At 36.9% G+C, this 19,443-nt stretch overlaps 1 protein-coding gene and 1 long non-coding RNA gene across 3 annotated transcripts in view; one reads left to right on the top strand and one right to left on the bottom strand.

Moving 5' to 3' along the window:
* The window catches only part of LOC140711936 (uncharacterized), a 36,295-nt gene extending 19,293 nt beyond the window's left edge, over window positions 1-17,002 (bottom strand). Inside the window, exon 1 of the long non-coding RNA XR_012093281.1 lies at window positions 16,849-17,002. This is a non-coding gene — a long non-coding RNA (uncharacterized lncRNA). The remainder of the gene's footprint in view (window positions 1-16,848) is intronic.
* HSD17B12 (hydroxysteroid 17-beta dehydrogenase 12) overlaps window positions 1-19,443 on the top strand; it is a 169,646-nt gene that overhangs the window by 127,340 nt on the left and 22,863 nt on the right. For both annotated transcript variants that reach the window (XM_037999500.2, XM_008001111.3), the window contains exons 5-7: window positions 2,454-2,518; window positions 3,376-3,420; window positions 17,313-17,347. In XM_037999500.2, the coding sequence (XP_037855428.1) occupies window positions 2,454-2,518; window positions 3,376-3,420; window positions 17,313-17,347 (145 nt within the window). The remainder of the gene's footprint in view (window positions 1-2,453; window positions 2,519-3,375; window positions 3,421-17,312; window positions 17,348-19,443) is intronic.

The raw sequence follows: 19,443 nt of genomic DNA, 5'->3' as shown, positions 1-19,443 counted from the left end.
GCATGTGCCACCATGCCTGGCTAATTTTTTGTATTTTTAGTAGAGACGGGGTTTCACCCGTCTAGACCATGTTAGCCAGGATGGTCTAGATCTCCTGACCTCGTGATCTGCCCGCCTCGGTCTCCCAAAGTGCTGGATTACAGGCATGAGCCACCAAGCCCAGCGACTCTCTATTGTTAATACAGCCATAACCAGAATAACACTTCTCTACTTGCTTAGTTATTCAGGGACTTCCTTTGCTTAACTTTGTACTTATAGTACATGTTAAGATTACAAAGTCAACTGTGCTGCTTGCAAAGTTCGTAGATTTTTTTTTTTAAAAAAATGAGATCTGGATTTTAAAATATATTTATAATTACACTGTTCAATTTTCCTTTGCATTTTGAAATATAGCATTAATATTCCCATAGGCTAGAGGGAAATCTGAAGAAAGTTTTCTTGATATGGAGAGTGAAGGGAGATAGTTTACTGTATGTCATGAAATTTTTTTAAATTCTGATGAATATTACAACTTGGCAAAGCCTTTCCTGGAAGATTCTGTTATCTTAAACTGATGTAAAGAGTATTTTGTTTATGTGCAATATTTTAGCAGATATTTTGGGTTTTGCTATTTCTTTTAGTCGTATTGTAAATTATTCATCCTTTGTAATTCTGTAAGTGGTTAAAGCAAAGTCAAGTGAACATGAAGCCTTACCTTCAACTAGTTTTGGTCTAATTGTTAACAGATCTTTTATAGAATTGAATCTTGGGGCGCCTGGTGGGTGGAGAACCTACTGAATAAAATAAAAATGGATTTGGACCTTCTGTTATTAATTATGTTTAGATACTATCCCTATTCAGATGAGTATGAATCCTAATTTAATAAAGTTTGCTTTGTCATTGTCTTTTGCTTACATATTTTTCTGACAGGTTTCAGTGGGATTGTTGTAAAATCTTGCAACTTACAGCCTCAAGTGATTGGCTTATAATTAAATATAAAACCCTTACTGAGTTCCTTTGAAACTATTAATTTTGTTAGACTATTGAAAAGTTATTGTTACTACTATCAGGTTTATCTAGCATATTTCCTTATAAGCTGTAACAGACTGATCATAATGTCATCATCTGCTTGCAACTGAAACTTCTCTTTTTTAAATACTTCATAATTTTATTGAACATTGCTATGAGATTTTTGCTTATTATTCAGTTTTTTGTTTTCTGAATTGAATACCGCATAAAGGTGTATGAAGGTTTTAACATAGTGGTTAAAAGCCTAGTCTCTGAAGCCAAATTTCCTGAGTTTGAATCCTGGCCTACTTTGCTCTATCACCTTGGGCAATTTGTTTAACTGCTGTGAACTTCAGTTTCCTAACATGTCAGAAGAAAATAATAATAGGAACTACCTGATAGGGTTGTTGTGATGATTAAGTGTAGATAGGCAGATAGATAGATCATCTATCTCATGAGTTATTTATTTAGCTAAAATAAATTCTAAGATATTTTATTTATTGATTGATACCTGCAAATGTTCCTTATTCTGGGATTGTCTTTGTCTTTCCAGGTCTAGGGAAAACCATAGGATATTCAAGTACTAAAATATTGTGTCTACATATATATAAGTTTACTCATATCTTGTGAATTGTCTTATAGCCCCAACTTTAGGTGATTGGGAAGGTAGGGGGGTGCAGTAAAAGAAAAATTAAGACATGACCTCAACTTTTGACAGATGGTTTATTGGAGACATTTAGTCTGACCCACTCCCTTGGCCACCAGAAAGAAGCCTTCCCTCACTTTCCAGTTGAAGTCAGGCTCTGCAGAAAAGGCTCCCATGGCACTCTGCTCTGTCATGAAATAATTGTTTCTTTTTTTTCCTACTAGATTGTATGCTCCGTGATGCCAACATTTTCCCCCCCACTTTTTAAAGTTCCTAGCACATGTCTTACTCAAAAGTGTATGGCACATATTTGTTGAATTATTAAATGAGCTCTCATTCTGGAGCAGAACAAAATGTGATGCGTATTGTACATGACTTATCCCAAATCACATGTTTTCTGAAAACTGTTATAACTAGAACTCAAGTTTCCAGTATCCTGGACAATGGTACTTTTTCACTCGTTCTACTACACTCTGAAAATTTAAGGTCTAGAGAAGAGTTAAGTAATATCTCCAAATAACAGTATGATAGATGCAGAATATACAAATCCCAAAGGGCTATGGAAAGTGAGAGGCAAGTATAAGTTCTGTCAGTTGCTGGATGGTAAGGTAAGTACAGGAAGGTTTAATGAAGGAAGAGACATTTGAGTTGGACTTTTAATGATACATTTTGGATAGAAAGGTGTGGAAAATGTTACTCTAGCCATAAACAGTATTTTATATAATTATATATATCATATTAGTCTTGATATCTTTAATGTCATTAATACATCTTTAAAATATACATATGTTACTCAGCTAATGATCTTGTTCTATTTCAGTGAACAATGTGGGAATGTCGTATGAGTATCCTGAATACTTTTTGGATGTTCCTGACTTGGACAATGTAAGTCTTTCTTTGTATATCATGGTAACAAAAAGAATGCATGCAGGTATTGGTATAACGATTCACACTATGGCACTGGAGTCCAGCTGCCTGTGGTTCACACCCTGGCTCTTCTGCTTACTACCTGAGTTCCCTGGGTATGGGCCTAGCCATGCTTAGTCTCAGTTGTCTTGCTCATAAAATGGGCAGCTTCATAGGGATATTAGAAGGATGGAATGAGAAAATATTTATCACCTAACTTATACAGTGCTAGATTCAAATAATAGCTCTAGTTTTGTTATTACTCTTATTTTTGTTTGTGTTATATCAAAATAGCTCTGTTTTAAGTTTTAGGATTCTAAACATCAACTTAAAAATTGCAAATATGTTAATATACAGCACCATGATTGATTCAGGTAAACCAGCTCTACCAAAATGAAAGTGACATCCTTGATGCATGCATAATCCTTTACTGAAAACAAGAAAAACATATCATTGAAAGACTATGTAAAATTTTTAAAATTATTGAAAATCCTAGGTTCAGTGATTTCTATGCTCCATACTAGCAGAAAGGAGATTGCAAAGTATTCTATTTATTTTAGATTTAATGTGTCTTTTTACTTCCAGATTTTACTTGCACATATACTTTGGATTCTGCATGTTAGCATCACTTATCACCTTAGTTAGGAAAATATAACACTGAGAGTAAAATAAAATCTGCCTCTCTACCCCAGCTCTTGTCATTTTTCCAAAATCTCTGCAATATCTGGAGAAATGTTTAATGCTTCTCTAGATTGCTTCTCTAGATTGCCTAAGTAGATATTTAATAGGGTCACTTTCATCATCAAGTACATATAAAATTCTCAATTTTTTTGCAGGTGATCAAGAAAATGATAAATATTAATATTCTTTCTGTTTGTAAGGTAAGCAGCCTTGTTATAAAGATGTCATCCTTTTTTGGTTCTTTCTATTTAAAAACACTGACATAATCAGCTTGTTCACCTGCATCTACTCTTGTTTAGATGCAGATACATGTATTCCAGATAAAAGTGGTCTATTAACTTATTTCTTAAGAAAGTATAAAGAACTGAAGGTGCTTGTATGATTTGACTTTTCATTTATTTTTATTTTATTTAATTATTTAATTTTTTATTTCCATAGGTTATTGGGGAACAGGTGATGTTTGGTTACATGAGTAAGTTCTTTAGTGGTGATTTGTGAGATTTTGGTGCACCCATCACTTGAGCAGTATACTCTGCACACAATTTGTAGTCTTTTATCCCTTACCCCCTTCCCATCCTTTTCCCCTGAGTCCCCGAAGTCCATTGTATCATTCTTATGCCTTTGCATCCTAGTAGCTTAGCTCCCTCTTATGAGTGAGAACACAGGATGTTGGTTTTCCATTCCTGAGTTACATCACTTAGAATAATAGTCTCCAGTCTCATCCAAGTTGCTATAAATGCCATTAATTCGTTCCTTTTTATGACTGAGTAGTATTCCATCCTATATATATACGTATATATATGCCGTGTATATATATGTATTATATATATGTATTTTATATATATATATATCACAGTTTCTTTCTCCACTTATTGATTGACGGGCATTTGGGTTGGGTCCACGCTTTTGCAATTGCGAATTGTGCTGCTATAAACTTGCATGTGCAAGTATCTTTTTTGTATAATGACTTCTTTTCCTCTGTGAAAACACCCAGTAGTGAGATTGCCAGAACAAATAGTAGTTCTACTTTTGGTTCTTTAAGGAATCGCCACACTGTTTTCCATAGTGGTTGTACTAGTTTACATTCCCACCAGCAGTGTATGAGTGTTCCCTGTTCACTGCATCCATACCAACATCTATTATTTTTTGATTTTTTAATTACTGCCATTCTTGCAGGAGTAAGGTGGTACGGCATTGTGGTTTTGGTTTGCATTTCCCTGATCATTAGTGATGCTGAGCATTTTTTCATGTGTTTGTTGGCCATTTGCACATGTCTTTTGAGAATTGTCTATTCATATCCTTAGCCCACTTTTTGATGTGATTATTTGTTTTTTTCTTGCTAATTTGTTTGAGTTCATTATAGGTTCTGGATATTAGTCCTTTGTCAGATGCATAGATTGTGAAGATTTTCTCCCATTCTGTGGGTTGTCTGTTTACTCTGCTGATGCTCCTTTTGCCATGCAGAAGAGTTTAGTTTAATGAATGAAGTCCTAGCTATTTATTTTTGTTTTTATTGCATTTGCTTTTGGGTTCTTGGTCATGAAATCCTTGCCTAAGTCAATGTCTAGAAGGGTTTTTCCAATGATATCTTCTAGAATTTTTATAGTTTCAGGTCTTAAATTTAAGTCCTTGATCCACCTTGAGTTGATTTTTGTATAAGGTGATAGACAGGGATCCAGTTTCATTCTTCTACATGTGGCTTGCCAATTATCCCAGCACCATTTGTTAAATAGGGTGTCTTTCTCCACTTTATGTTTTTGTTTGCTTTATTGAAGATCAGTGGGCTGTAAGTGTTTGGCTTTATTTCTGGGTTCTCTATTCTGTTCAGTTTGTCTGTGTGCCTATTTTTATACCAGTACCATGCTGTTTGGTGACTATGGCGTTACAGTGTAGTTTGAAATCAGGTAATGTGATGCTTCCAGATTTGTTCTTTTTGCGTAGTCTTTTTTTTTTTTTTTTTTTTTTTTTTTGGCTATGTGGACTTTCTTTTGATTCCATATGAATTTTAGGATTGTTTTTTCTAATTCTGTGAAGAATGGTGGTGGCATTTTGATAGGAATTTCATTGAATTTGTAGATTGCTTTTGGCAGTATGGTCATTTTCACAATATTGATTCTACCCATCCATGATCATGGGATGTGTTTCCATTTGTTTGTGTCATCTATGGTTTCTTTCAGCAGTGTTTTGTAGTTTGTTAAATGCTTTTTGTTTATTAAATGACTTCTATATGCAAGCACTGTGGTAGGTATTGGGACTACAAAAACTTAGGCTGGTGACTTATTTTTACAAAGATTTAATCCACATGCTATTTGTCACTGATAAATTGTTTCCATTTTGTCTTCCCCATGGTTCTTTTCAGTTGAGGAACTTAAATGTTGTGATAAAGCATTGTATGGGGAATATGGAACTATAAAGCAATGGATGTGATTTTTAATAGTCACTCATAATAACTTGTCTGGTTGCTAGTTGCTAAGCACGTGTTACAGTCATGTCACATGTATGTGCCAACAAAAAACAACAAGCCAATACCTGCCAAAAGAAGGAATACTTAGCGAGTATGAACATCTCAACACCTTTTTTTCTTATATTGTATTAGTAACTATAAAAATGTACTGTACTTTGGTTATACATACCAGAGCAGTGAAAAAAAATTGCCCGAGGCAGAATTCTCATGGGCAGTGTCAGATACTTCAAATTTGAACATACTCATAGAAAGCCAAATCCATTTTCAATAACTCATATATACTAGTTTAAGGAAACTCAAAACATGTTTAACTCAATGTTTAACTTTGTTGTTATTAGCCAAGTTTTTTTCTCATGTAAGATTCAGTTTAAGTGAGGTAAACTAATTACAAGTGGACCTGTGAGTGAGTCTGGAGCAAGACTGTCATGCACAAAATCGATGCTTTTAAAACATGGCTAATAGGAATATATCTAATAGTCCCAAGATCATTTTAAGGGCTCTCAAAACGTTATTGTTGTTCTTAAACTCAGAGCTGATACAGATTTTAACAATATGTGGAACTATGACTTTATTTTTTAGCAAGCAAAGGTTTTTGATCAAAGTTAATATCACTTCTAGTCTACAACTTATATATTTTATAATTTTTGCCTTTTGAAATGACCAATGTGTACTATTATTTTGATATACCTTTTCTGGTACATTTGGCCAAGTGCTTGAAAATAATAAGTGTTAAAAACAATGTACATGTGTTTCATAATATCTTGTGCTGAGTTAATGATAAAATATGTTTGTTTCAGTTTTATTTTCTAGAATTGTTAAAACTAATTTCAGAGTAGTCTTCTGATAATTTTAACTCATCTGTCAGATAAACCATGTAAGCCATTTACTTGAGATCCATTAGTATTTTCTCTTATAACCTCCTGCTTGTCTACATTTAACATGTTTGTATACTCTTATGGTGTAAAACCCTGGCCTCTTCTGTCTCCATGAACACGCCATCCCTTGGCTCGCAGTCTGCAGAAAACTAATGATAGAAAGCCAAGGTCCTGGCCTTAATCTGTGAGAATCAGTCATCCTGCTGTGCTTCATGGTCACAGACTTTATCCTTCATGCAGCATCTGAGCACAGATCAGCATGGTCAGTGGTCATCACGGTGAGTCTCTGCTTAAAGACCAAATGGGGGAAAGTATGGATAAAACAGTACAAATCGAAGAGCACCATAGAGTAACTTTCAGTGTTTTAAATATAATGGTGAAATAAACATAAGATACGATTTTTAATATCTTGACAAATTATAAAATGCTTCTCCCACCTCTTCATCCTCCCTCTTCTTCATTCTTTATTGACATTAGCATATATACTTGTTCCCATGAAATGATTTAGTGGAGACAAATGCTAATTTATTAAACACTTGCATGCCATATTGATGGTAAGTATCATTGGCAGAACTGGATATCTACTTACAATTTTTATACATAAGCTATCTTTTGCAAACCTAATCCCATTTAAAAAGCACTAAGGGAGTTTGCTATTTAAAGCACTTCTTCATGGAGCCAAATAAGCATCCCTTCATTCATCTTTCGTATGAATCTGAATTTTCCTGTTCCTTTGTGATATGTACTTCTAATAGAAAACAAATCAAAACTTTCAAGGTATGGAATCAATGGATCAGGGAATTAATACCATCTGGAGGCTCGGCCAATTAGTTTTTGTTGTACTATATGCAGAATCATTGTAGTTGACATCTCTGAGCACAGTTGACTGGTGACCATTCAGATATGGAAATGGCTTGACTGGAGCAGTGGGAGGTGAGTGGTGTGCAGTGGCTAACCAGCAGGTAAGAAGAGGAAGTTAGGGCATGATTGTGCAAGTCCTTGAGTGCTGTGCTCAACAGGCTAGAGAGCCACAGAAAGCCTTCAAGCAGATGTAAGGTGTGATCTGATCTATGTTTTAGAAAGGCAGTTCTAATGGCAGAGTGACTTGGTAATAGGTATTTTATGATGCATGTGTTTTTCTTATTTTTACTGAGAGAAAGGCATTCACCTTGACGAAATTTTGTGTGTAACGCTCCCAGGTTTAGGGCTCTTTGATGCTGCTGTGATTTGCCCTATAATATATTTGGATGAATTGTACCTATTGTTCTTTAGTTGACTGTGTTACGTTGCCAGGGACAGGGCCACATTTTCAGTAGCAATGGCTGTTTGGAGCCCTGGGGCAACTTAAAAGAAGATGAAAATTGGTGCAGCTACAGAATTTCCAAAGGTTTTATTGTGGCTGGACATCAGGGGAACTGGGGCATGGATGTCTGCAGCCTAACACCACAATGACTTTCTCAGAAAAGACCTGTATAAGGAAGAGAACAACCTCTTCTCACCATCAAAGTTGGGCCAGGTTTTATCTCCTCACTAAACTACATGACAGGGAATAACTGGCTGAGGAGTGTTCCAGGAGAGATTGGTGAAATCAACTTGGCCTTGTGACTTTGGGCTTGTGTGCCTACTTTGGAGATGTTTGCTGAGAAGGGCCCCAGCATCTTATTGTAAAGTCTGTAGTGTGCCATGAACATTGAATGACCTGGCTTTACACTCCTTCAGATCCACGTATTTATGTTCTGGATCAGTAGGTCAGATGATTGTAAAACTCCATGTTGTAAAAGTTCCATGTTTCAATAGAGGAATGAAAGAAGTGAAATATCCTGAGACCAAAGAAATTGCTGGTCACCACCAGATAAAATAGTAGTGATGTGGCCAGAAAAATATTGGGGAAGAAATATTAATCAGAAAGTTTTGACTGTAGACCCTTGATGTTTAATCATAAGCAGTTCTTCCAGGCCACTTAGTTCTCCAGTTTTATCTGATGGTTTTACTTTTTGATCTTGTCCAGTATTTTGAGTTTGTTCCTTTCTTCCCTCTCAGTGGCTCACTTCAATGGGCTTTCCCTTTACGAGGGATGTTTCGAAGCCTTGTTGCCTGCTTTTCCAGTTTTACTCTTAAATCCTTCAGAGATAAATTTAGTCTTGTTCCTGTTCCCTGCCTGCATACAGTTAACTGATGTAGAAACTCTATATGTAGGTAACCAATATGGCAGGTAGATCAGTCTCAAACTGTAAGAGAAGTCCTACTCGACAGGGCTTTCTTCTGATTGCAGATGCTCTGTGACTAAAATCTAAGATACATCTTATTTCTCATCAAGAACAATGACCTTTATCCCAGAAACGGTGGAGTTTAGAGACAACTGAACCTCAAGACATTGAACCACACTTTTCTAAAAATAGTTCTAGTTTCACACCTGAAGGGATTTCCATCCCAGAATACTGAGAGAGTTTGCAAATGAAATTATTAAGCCACTATTGATTGCTATTAGAGAAATCATGGAGAATGGGAGAAGTGCTGCAACTCCAGAGGCAGACAAATGTAGGTTTCATTTCAAACAGGGTGTACACTGAGCTTCACATCAGTCCAAAGACAGGTTCTAAAACAAATATTGTGCCGTTTGTTTCTGATTTGAGATCACTTGTTTTAACAGCTACCAAATTTGGGGTTGCCTTACTTTTCTGGGTCAGATTATTCTTTAATTCTTTTATTCACAATTTTCAGACCTCAAGAGACCCTAGACTCTTCACTCCTTTTCAGATAAACACTGCCCAAACAGTATTACCTGAACTGCCTGTGGCGCCTATGGAAAGGTGGGAAAACCATTCCTTCAGGTGATGCTGGACCCTAAAACTGCTGCTGCACTTAGTGAATGAGGTGGAAGCTAGAGAATGGCCCTGCCTACAGCTGAACCTCTGAGGAAATGTCCAGGCCGCCATTCTGACAAATAGAGAGGATGTTCTGACCTTCTTTATTACCTTTTTCTTAGAGCAGAGAAGGAAATGGATGGGGGTGCAGCCCAAAGTGAAATATATTAACAGCCTCCACATATTGTGAAATACTGTTGTGTTTTGTTGTTTGTTTTATTTGGGAATGGGGAAGAGCATCTCAAGCAGGGGGTTATATATTAATTTCTTTTTACTTTAAGTCAATTTGAGATTTAATATTTTTATATTAATTTAATTTTTTACTTTTTGGGGGGATCAGTATAAGACTTAAAGCAGAGGCTTATCATTTAGTTCTTCCTTCATCAGACATTCAACCAAGGTGGGGGCTTGAAACCATTTCTTATTAGGGGTGGGTGTAGGTAGGGCGCCTTTCTGAACCCTCCGGAGTGTCACGTGCCCACTGCTTGTCTTCCCTTCACTGAGCATTTCATTTTTAGACTCTTCTTTTTTTTTTTTTTTTTTTTTGTGTGTGTGTGTGTGCTTCTTTTTTTAAGACAGGGTCTCACTCTGTCACCCAGGATGGAGTGCAGTGACACTATCATAGCTCATTGTAACCTCGAACTACTGGGCTCAAGCGATCCTCCTGCCTTAGCCTCCTGAGTAGCTGGGACTACAGGCATGCACCACCATGCCTAGCTAATTTTTAAATTTTTTATAGAGATGGAGACTTGCTATGTTGCCCAAGGCTAGACTGGAATTCCTGGCCTCAAGCAATTCTCCTGCCTCAGCTTCCCAAAGTGGCTGGGACTACTGGTGTGAGTCACCATGCCTGGACTAGAGTTTTTCTTAGATTGAGTCTCTCTCTCAGTTTAGAGCCTCTCTACAGATTGTAAGCACCATGAGGGTTGGTATCATGTCCTTTTCCTTTCCTACTGAATCCTACCCTGGGCCTCACATACGTCAGGTGCACAACACATTTTTTTTTTATTCTAAGAAATAATAAATGAATGCTTTTTTTAAAACTGAAAATTCTAGTTTTAGTTCAGGTTCTTTGGGAATAAGGGTCACACTGATTTTATGTGGCCCTAGAAGGTTGAACTTGAATCATTTGATATTTATACTAAAGTAAATTGTGAGAACTTCCTAATCTTTGAATCTGCCAGTGGAAGAGGCAGAAGGTGAGTATGCTGGGTCAGAGGTTGTAAACTGTTGGTCTGTGGGCTAGATGTGGCTGACAAACACATTTTGACTGGCTCAGTTTTCAAAATTAGGAAATTTTATACCCAGATTTCTAACTTCTCTTGGGAAAAATCTGAAAATTGGGTAACACAGACCTGAATTACTACATGGCAGCAAGTGACTAGAGCTGAGTAGTTTTTGGATATATGCAGTTAGTTAGGCCTACAGCTCTCTAGATTGCCACAATCCCCACCAGTCTCTATTGTTTGACTTCTCTCACTCATTTACATTACCTCTCCGACCCTTTTAGGCACTGGAGTTTGGGTTCTTCTGTTCCAGGTGACTCCAAGTGTTCAATCTATTCAAATGGAATAACTGCTTGGAGAAATTGAAGGATTAGAATGACATCGACTAAATTAATCTCTTCTCTCTTAGTCCCTTTGGGCTGCTCTAACAAAATGCCTTAGACTGGGTAGTTTATAAAGAGCATGAACTTCTTTCTCAGAGTTCTGGAGACTGGGAAGTCTAAGATCAGTGCCCCACCAGGTTTGGTGTCGGGTGAGGACCCCATTCTTCATAGATGGAGCCTTCTTGCCATGTCCTCATGTGGCAGAAGAGGCACACAAGTTCCCTCAGGCCTCTTTTATAAGGGCACCAATCCCATGTGTGAGGGTGGAACCCTCATGATATAATCATTTCTCAAAGGCCCCACCCTCCTCTTAATGTCACTGCATTGGGGATTAGGTTTCAACATACAAATTTTGGAGGGGCAGGGGTCAGGCATGGCGGCTCACACCTATAATCCCAGCACTTTGGGAGGCTGAGGTGGGTGGATCACTTGAGCCCAGGAGTTTGAGACCAGCCTGGCCAACATGGTGAAACCCCGTCTTGGCCAAAAATAGAAAATTTAGCTGGGCATGGTGGCGTGCGCCTGTAATCCCAGCTACTCAGGAGGCTGACGCAGGAGGATCACTTGAGCCCAGGAGTTCGTGACTAGCCTGGTCAATATGACGAAACCCTGTCTCTACCAAAAGTACAAAAATTAGCCGAGGGTGGTGGCTCACACCTGTAGTCCCAGCTACTTAGGAGGCTGAGGCAGGAGGATTGCTTGAACCCAGGAGGTAGAGGTTGCAGTGAGCCAAGATCGTGCCACTGGACTCCAGCCTGGCTGGCAGAGCAAGACCCTGTCTCAAAAACAAACAAACAAAAATTTAGAGAGGGGGAACACAAACATTTAGACTATGGCATCTTCTACCCCATGATTCTCTGAAATAAGAGTATGAGGCCCTTTGCATGGTTTTTGAAAATATATTTTTTCCTTTTTATACCACAGTGTATTCATTGTATGTCACTTAGCCAGAAGTGCCTTATGCGATGCATTGCCCATGGAGTAGATGATAAAAGTTTAGATGAATGGACAGATGGGTGAAAAGCACAGAAACATTTGTTTTTTTCACCTGGATTTGCCTCTGGCATGTGACACAATGCCAGTAGGGGGAGCCCTCTATTAATTTGAAAATCCATGAGACCAGTCTCCGTTCAGCAGTCTAATTGTATTTAATTTAGGGATTCTGTTAAGTATGCATCCTGGCACCCCGCCTCAAGAATTTAACAGCATTAGGAATATGATAAATTATGGGAAGAAGAGTAAAACCCTCACCACTGATCTCCATCCACGGCTTTTCTAGATTAAGGCATTCCAAGTTAATAGCTAGTCTTAATTCATTTTGAAATTAGTTATCATTATGTTCCTAAAAAATTCCAAATTATTGGATACATTTAGTCCTTAGAGTGTCATAGTAATGGGCTACTTCAGGCATAACTACAAAATGATGGTTTTGCCAAAAGGCACAATAACCACTCTACATTGTTTTCTTCTTTCAAAAATGAGGGAGTAGTTATAGATTGGTACTGATGTTCTTTTCAGCTCCAAATGAAAAATCTCTGAGAACTTTAGAAATTATTTTCTCCTCCCCAAACCTGTCACTTGTGAGAAGTTAGCTTATTTTGGAAAAATTTAGGTATTGAAAGCTCTTAGTATACTATAGTATGTGAAACTGAGAAAAACTGTATATGATGGTATATGCATTTTTTTTTTTTTTTTTTTTTTTTTTTTTTTTTTTTTAGACGGCGTCTCTATTGCCCAGGCTGGAGTGCAGTGGCGCGATCTCGGCTCACTGCAAGCTCCGCCTCCCAGGTTCACGCCATGCTCCTGCCTCAGCCTCCCGAGTAGCTGGGACTACAGGCGCCCGCCACCACGCCCGGCTAATTTTTTTTTATTTTTAGTAGAGACGGAGTTTCACCGTGTTAGCCAGGATGGTCTCGATCTCCTGACCTTGTGATCCGCCCGCCTCGACCTCCCGAAGTGCTGGGATTACAGGCAAGAGCCACCGTGCCCGGCCGGTATATCCATTCTTTTTAAAAATTTTGTTTAGAGTTTATAAGTTACGGCTTTGGAATTATTATTAATTGGCATGGAGCTCTTTGTTCTGAAAAGTTCTTTTTCTTTTGATAAATTAATGTAGATCAAACCATATTTATTACAAAAGGAAAAATTTTGTTTTGAATGATGTAGTGTTGAATTTAAGGTTAAGTAATATGGGGCTGGGAAAATGGCAAGCGGGGGGGCTCTTAACTTTCACAAAAACTTAACATTAATATAAAGGAAAATCAAATAATACTTGGAGATCTCAAAGCACTTTTAGAAACTTTATCTAATTAAGTTTTCCACCCCCTGTGCAGTAAATATTCTGTTAGCTATACAGGTGAGAGTCTAAGAATTTGTAATTAAGTTGTGTTCTTTTTTACCACGGTGCTCAAATTATACAGTTTGCCAAAGGAAATGTGTGCTGTGTCATTGTAGCATGATTTTCAATGGAGTTACCATCTAATTTCTCCAAAACAGACATTGTGTAACATTGTTGTCACTTTCTGTAATTATTTTCACTGTTATACTGTGATTTTGAAAAATTACTGTTAATGATTACAGTTGAAAACTTGTTTAAGGTATTTGCATCTAAGAGATGGTTTTCTTCCAAATTGTGTGGGTACGTTTTTAGTTACTTGAATTCAGATCCTATTCATGGTAAGCAGGTTTCTTTTGGGTAGAGGGAGGGCAGAGGTGGACAAAGTGGCTATTTGTGGTATTCTAATTCCGGGTATGAATAGCCTGGATTCCTGGGGCTTTACCTGGATTCCAGGGTGAGTTGTTATACTTTATTCTCTACATATATATTATGATAATACAGGTGATTAAAGCATCTTGAATTTTAATGTAATCTTTTAATTTGAGCTTTTGATTGTCTTTTTGAACATTATGCAATCATATTTTCTCGTACTGTTCTCTCTTAAAAATGACCAAATGCCAAAGGTTACGTGACACAAGAATAATTTGCTTAAATTGGATCATTTTTCATACTAAATTAATGAGTGGGAAAATCTACATTGGCTCCTGGGTATAAAATAAAGTTCCTTCTACAAACTGTTTATTACTGATACTACAGGAGTAAAAGAGAAAAAGTTTTATTTAAATTAGGGTTTTTTTTAGAAATAAGATTGTGGGGGCTTTTTAAATTATGAAAACAATGCAAGATTGTTGACAAAAGTATGAGAAATATATACAAACACTAAGAAGAAAATAAGTCACTTTTAGTCATAACCACAGATGGTTACATTTTAATATAATATTTTCAAGGATTTTGTAGGCCAGCCAATGCCTTGTTGCTGAATAATCTAATTATCTAAATAATCTTAATCTAATAATATTGATTTTGTATGAACTAAATAAGCCTCTTATTTACTTCCCAGCCAGAATATACATTGCTGTACCAGTAAATACTAGTAAATATTTTACTCTTGACATTGAATCAAATTCTAAATTTAACTGTCATCAAGACATTCATTTTTCCTCATATATTTGTATACTTTTTGACTCGCTTGCATATCAAGTGATAACAATACCTTAAGTGTGATATAACATATATATTAAACTATACCCTTTAGATTCTAGGCATCTAGGATTTTCTTGTAGTGAGGATTAATGATACTGTCACTGAAAATATATATGTATATAAATAGTAAACACTTTTCCTGCAAGGACAAGGATTTCACACTCTCATTGTTGTAGAAGCACTATTGTAGAAACTTTTGTCTACTTCTTAGGAAAGAATTAAATTAAAATTTGTTTGCTGTACACTTTTGGAAACAGTTCCACAGGGAAGAAAATGGGTCTGGAAATAATGTTTACTATTACTTGTCTAATATTCTTAACCACTGAACTTGCAAGTTACGGTAACCTTTTTTTAGAAGTATGTTAAGAGGAACAAGAATTTTTCTGGTACAGCAATTATCACCTACAGATGGCCTAAAATTAGCATTGAGTTAACTCCAGAAACAGCTTGTGAGCTGTGAAATGGAGTTCAGATAGATAGTGAGATTTCACAGAAATGCCTGGTATATTTGTATAAATAACCAAATATCAAGATACCAACTGATGCATACAGATAACTCTGCTAATAGCTTAGCTAAAAATCCTACAAAAATTTGGTGTTAAAGAAAATTTAATTTGATCTGAACATAATGAAGCCTCTTAACTAATGCATAGACTATTAATGATTTGTATATATATACTCAAATAAAGAAGGCTTGAAATTGAATTTATTGTGACATAATCTGATTAGAAGGAAAGATAATTTCAATATAGATGAAGGCATTGATCAATTTGATAAGAGCATGCAGAGTTCAGGTTAACTTTTCTCAGGCTTTTCATTGTTATTATTTGACAGATTTTAAAAAGATGTTACATTTTATGACAAGGAGAGAGAATTTAGAGTCAGAATGTAAAAGGAGGAGCTCATGAGCTATGAGAAAGAAATTAACTTTTGCAGGGGAGAACTTGTGTCTTTGCTGATGAATCATCTAGTCATTGGGCATTCAGCAAGTATTTCTGGCTTTTAATAGCCAGGCGTTGAAATCAGTGTTTATGTCAAGTTATTAAAACTTCTTGAGTTTTAATTCATATACATAAAGAATATATTTTGAACATATCCCTACATAAAAGACCTCTTGACGAAGGAAACATTTAATGTTTAGCATGCCATTGGTATAATTTTGTAAGTATGGTTTTATGTTATGGGGTTTTGTTTTGTCTCATGATTTTCTAGGTAACTTTAGGCATTCAGAAAGCAGACATTTAATATATACATGACATGCATATGGTATAAGGGAAAAAATAGCTCCTGATATTCCCCCATCTCCCTGCCCCCACTATTCCAACTAGAAATAGAAGAAAGCCTGTTTAAGAGAACCAAACAGGCAGTGGCTTCCCTTTCTGGACTCCACTTAGCTGCTTTGTAGTTAACAGATCTCATTTTCTTAATACAAATGCGCGCACACACACACACACACACACACACACACACCTGGGTAAAGATATTTTTATTACCAGTCTCCTTCCTCATTCTGTTTCTGGTGATCTCAGGACTTTGGAGAACTGAATTAAGCTTCCCTTCACAAAATGCTGGGGGAACTCTTTATAATATTTTAGCTAAGCATTATGGTCCCTGATGAAATGTGCTAAATTAAAAAAAAAATGTTTTCAAATACTATTAGGGTTTTGTATAATCTATCCTTTACAATAAAATACTCCACCACTGTTAATATGCCTGATGTACATCTGTCTGTACTACCATACAAAGCTGTTCATAATACATCTGGATTGGATGTCCACATAGCAGAATTTACCTTGTCAAATCTGGATGGCATTTTCTTTCTCAGAATATTTCTAGGAAAACAAAATTCCCTTCTCATCAGAATGCTATCTACTTTAATTAATATGAAGTATTATTCAAGATAGAAACAACAAAATTTCTAGGTGTAACATGCATTGAAACATTATTATTATAAAACAGCATCTGTTTATTCGAGAATTGATGATATCTGGGAGTCGGGAATTTATGTTACAACCTCAGTATTTAACTGTGAGGTGATTTTGATTAAACCATTGGACTTCTGAACTTTTCTTGGTTAATAATGTATCAAAACAGAGTTTAGAAATAGCCCCTCTCATTATATGTATTTAGTCAACAATTATGAAGTCTTTAAAAAATGCAGATGTCACCTTTTCATTGTTGGTTATTAGAGATCACATCTTAACTCTCTTTAAGGATGAGTTTTACTTACAGCTAACTAGAGCAACAAGAGAAATGAATGTGAAGATACACTTACTCTTTGCCAACATATCACTTTATGGCATTCTTTTAAAGACTTTTTGGCTGGAAAAGTTTATGTGAGCTCTTGAGATTAGAAAGCTGAAGTCATCATGGTAGGCAGGATATTTCTTCTGATAACATATATTCTTTTCTGAGAATGCATTATGGGAAATGTAGATTTTTCACTGTAAATCCTTCATTGTTTGAAGAACTCTGTGCCAGTATTACATTTCAGGCAAGACTAATTTTAGCCAAGTTCATTGAAAGTATTCCCTGTGTTCTCTCCAGTAATTTCAACTGGTTCCTTTTTATGCCCTCTTGACACGGTCACATTCTAGAGTATAGAAAATAACCTGCTATCTGTAGAAGTGGTGAATGGTTTCATGATTCTCTTCTTTTTAGTGTGGGTGAGTTTTCTTCACTCTTTTCCTGTTGCCTGCATCCTCGGCCATCATGAATGTTTTGCTTTCTCTCTTGCAGATGACACAATTGGTACTGCCTGGCATGGTGGAAAGGTGAGTCACAAGCTCACACACAAACACTGTGGAAGCAGAGCTCATGATTATTTAGAGGGAGAATCCTTGCTTTGAAAAAATCACTGAAGTGACTAATGAACCAAGCCTCCATGTCTTAGCCACAGAGTGATGTGCCAGGCGAGTCACAGTAAAGCATGAGTCATCGGTGGTGGAGGCCTTTTCCACTCGATTCCCTTTTTATTTCTCTCTCTAGGGTTGTAGTGGTTCCTTTAGATCAGGATGAAAAAGCCTGCCTGAGTCACCATCACTAACTCAATTGCCTGCTATTCTGAGGGGGTGGATAGAGTTCCTGGGATATTCCCGGGAATACCTTCTTAAAGCTGTATTCTCTCAAAGCCAAAATCAGTAGAGTTGGATTAAGCAAGACCTCTTCCTCTGGTTTTTCACTTTTAACTGGGCAAATGGCTGCATGAGGAACTTAAGCATGTTATATAAAGTGATTATAAGATGTCAAACCAACCCTTGGAGGAAAAGGCAATGTCCACTTGTCCCATCTTTGTCCCAGTTTGAATTGGTTCTGCTAGTACGTGCTGAATGTCTTCATTTTGATTGAGAAATACGTTGTAGAGTTCTGTTATTTGAAATAGCATGAAGTGTAAAATTGTAATTAAGCTCTTTCTTCCTTGGAAAAACCTGAGTGATGTCTAGGCCTTCAAAGAAAAGCTGCTAAAAAGATTTGGGCTTGCATCCTGAGCTAGCTCGATCGTTTGCTGAATTTAGGGCATCGTAGTCATCTTTTTTTCTGCAAAATAACTATGAGTTTGGAAGAGACCCAGAGGAATCACAGCTTTGAAAAGAGAAGACCCAAGGACCATACTTCTGTTAGGAAACCTCTATGACCCACTCCAGGCAGGGATTACAGCTTATGTTTATTGAGTATATAGTAAGTGCCAGGAACTTAGTACGTGTTAACTCATTTAACTTTGATAGCCTCCCACCATTGTACAGATGAGGAAACTGAGGTTAGGAATCCATTTGTTGAACATCTACAGGGACTGGTTAAAAAACGGTTTCTCAGCAAAGGTCCTTATACACAATTTTGTGTATTTTAATTGTTTTATTTTAGTAACACTTCCCTTTAAAATCTTCAAACTGCCTATTGTTAGGTGCCAGTGGGAGTGGACTCCTGATGGTCAGATACATAAATGGCAGTGGTTAGACCAGACCAGAACCCTAGAAGATAGTAGAGTTGGGGCAAAGTAGAACTCAGGAGAGATTAAATTTGGGCCTCACCTTAATCCTAGTTTTGACATCTGCAGGTAATGTGGCAATAATTCAGAATAGTAAATCTGTCCATTAAAAAAGAAACACTTATAAACCACAGACGTATTGTGAAAGGAATTTTTAATTGTATTGATGAAAACCATATCAAAAGAGATAATGGTTGCAAAATCATTTTACAGCATAAAGTCTTAGAGTCAAAGAGTCATAGAAATCCAGTGCATTAAATTAATTGACAGTAACCTCCCTCATTTGACAGATGAAAAAATAGAGGCCCAAAGAGATGGAGGGCTATGAAGCTATACAGTTAGTAAATAATACAAAACCAAGGAGCTGGGAACTTCACTGCTATCTCTGTAGACCTGACAGCCATGATCACAGCTGGAGTATTATATAAAAGCAATGCAAAAAAAGAGAGTCCATCTATTCAATAGGCATTCATTGAGTCAAGTGTATCGTGGATGAGTTGGATCCTTGCCTTTTAAGAAATCAAGTTGAGGCTGGTGCAGTGGTTCATGCCTATAATCCTAGCACTTTGGGAGGCTGAGGCGGGTGAATCACTTGAGGCCAGGAATTCAAGACCAGCCTGGCCAACATGGCAAGACCCCATCTCTACTAAAAGTACAAAAACATTAGCTGGGTGCGGTGGCACACAGCTGTAATCCCGGCTACTCGGGTGGCTCAGGCATGAGAATCACTTGAACCCCAGGAGGCGTTGGTTGCAGTCAGCCAAGATAGCACCACTGCATCCAGCCTGGGCAACAGAGCAAGACCCTGTCTCGGAAAAAAAAAAAAAAAAAAAAAGAAGCAACGATCAAGTTGATTTTAAATTGAGGTTGAGAAATGGTGGAAAG

This window comes from Chlorocebus sabaeus, chromosome 1, assembly GCF_047675955.1.
Source record: "Chlorocebus sabaeus isolate Y175 chromosome 1, mChlSab1.0.hap1, whole genome shotgun sequence".
Taxonomy (NCBI): Eukaryota; Metazoa; Chordata; class Mammalia; order Primates; family Cercopithecidae; genus Chlorocebus; species Chlorocebus sabaeus.
This window is presented reverse-complemented; position numbering and strand designations above follow the sequence as displayed.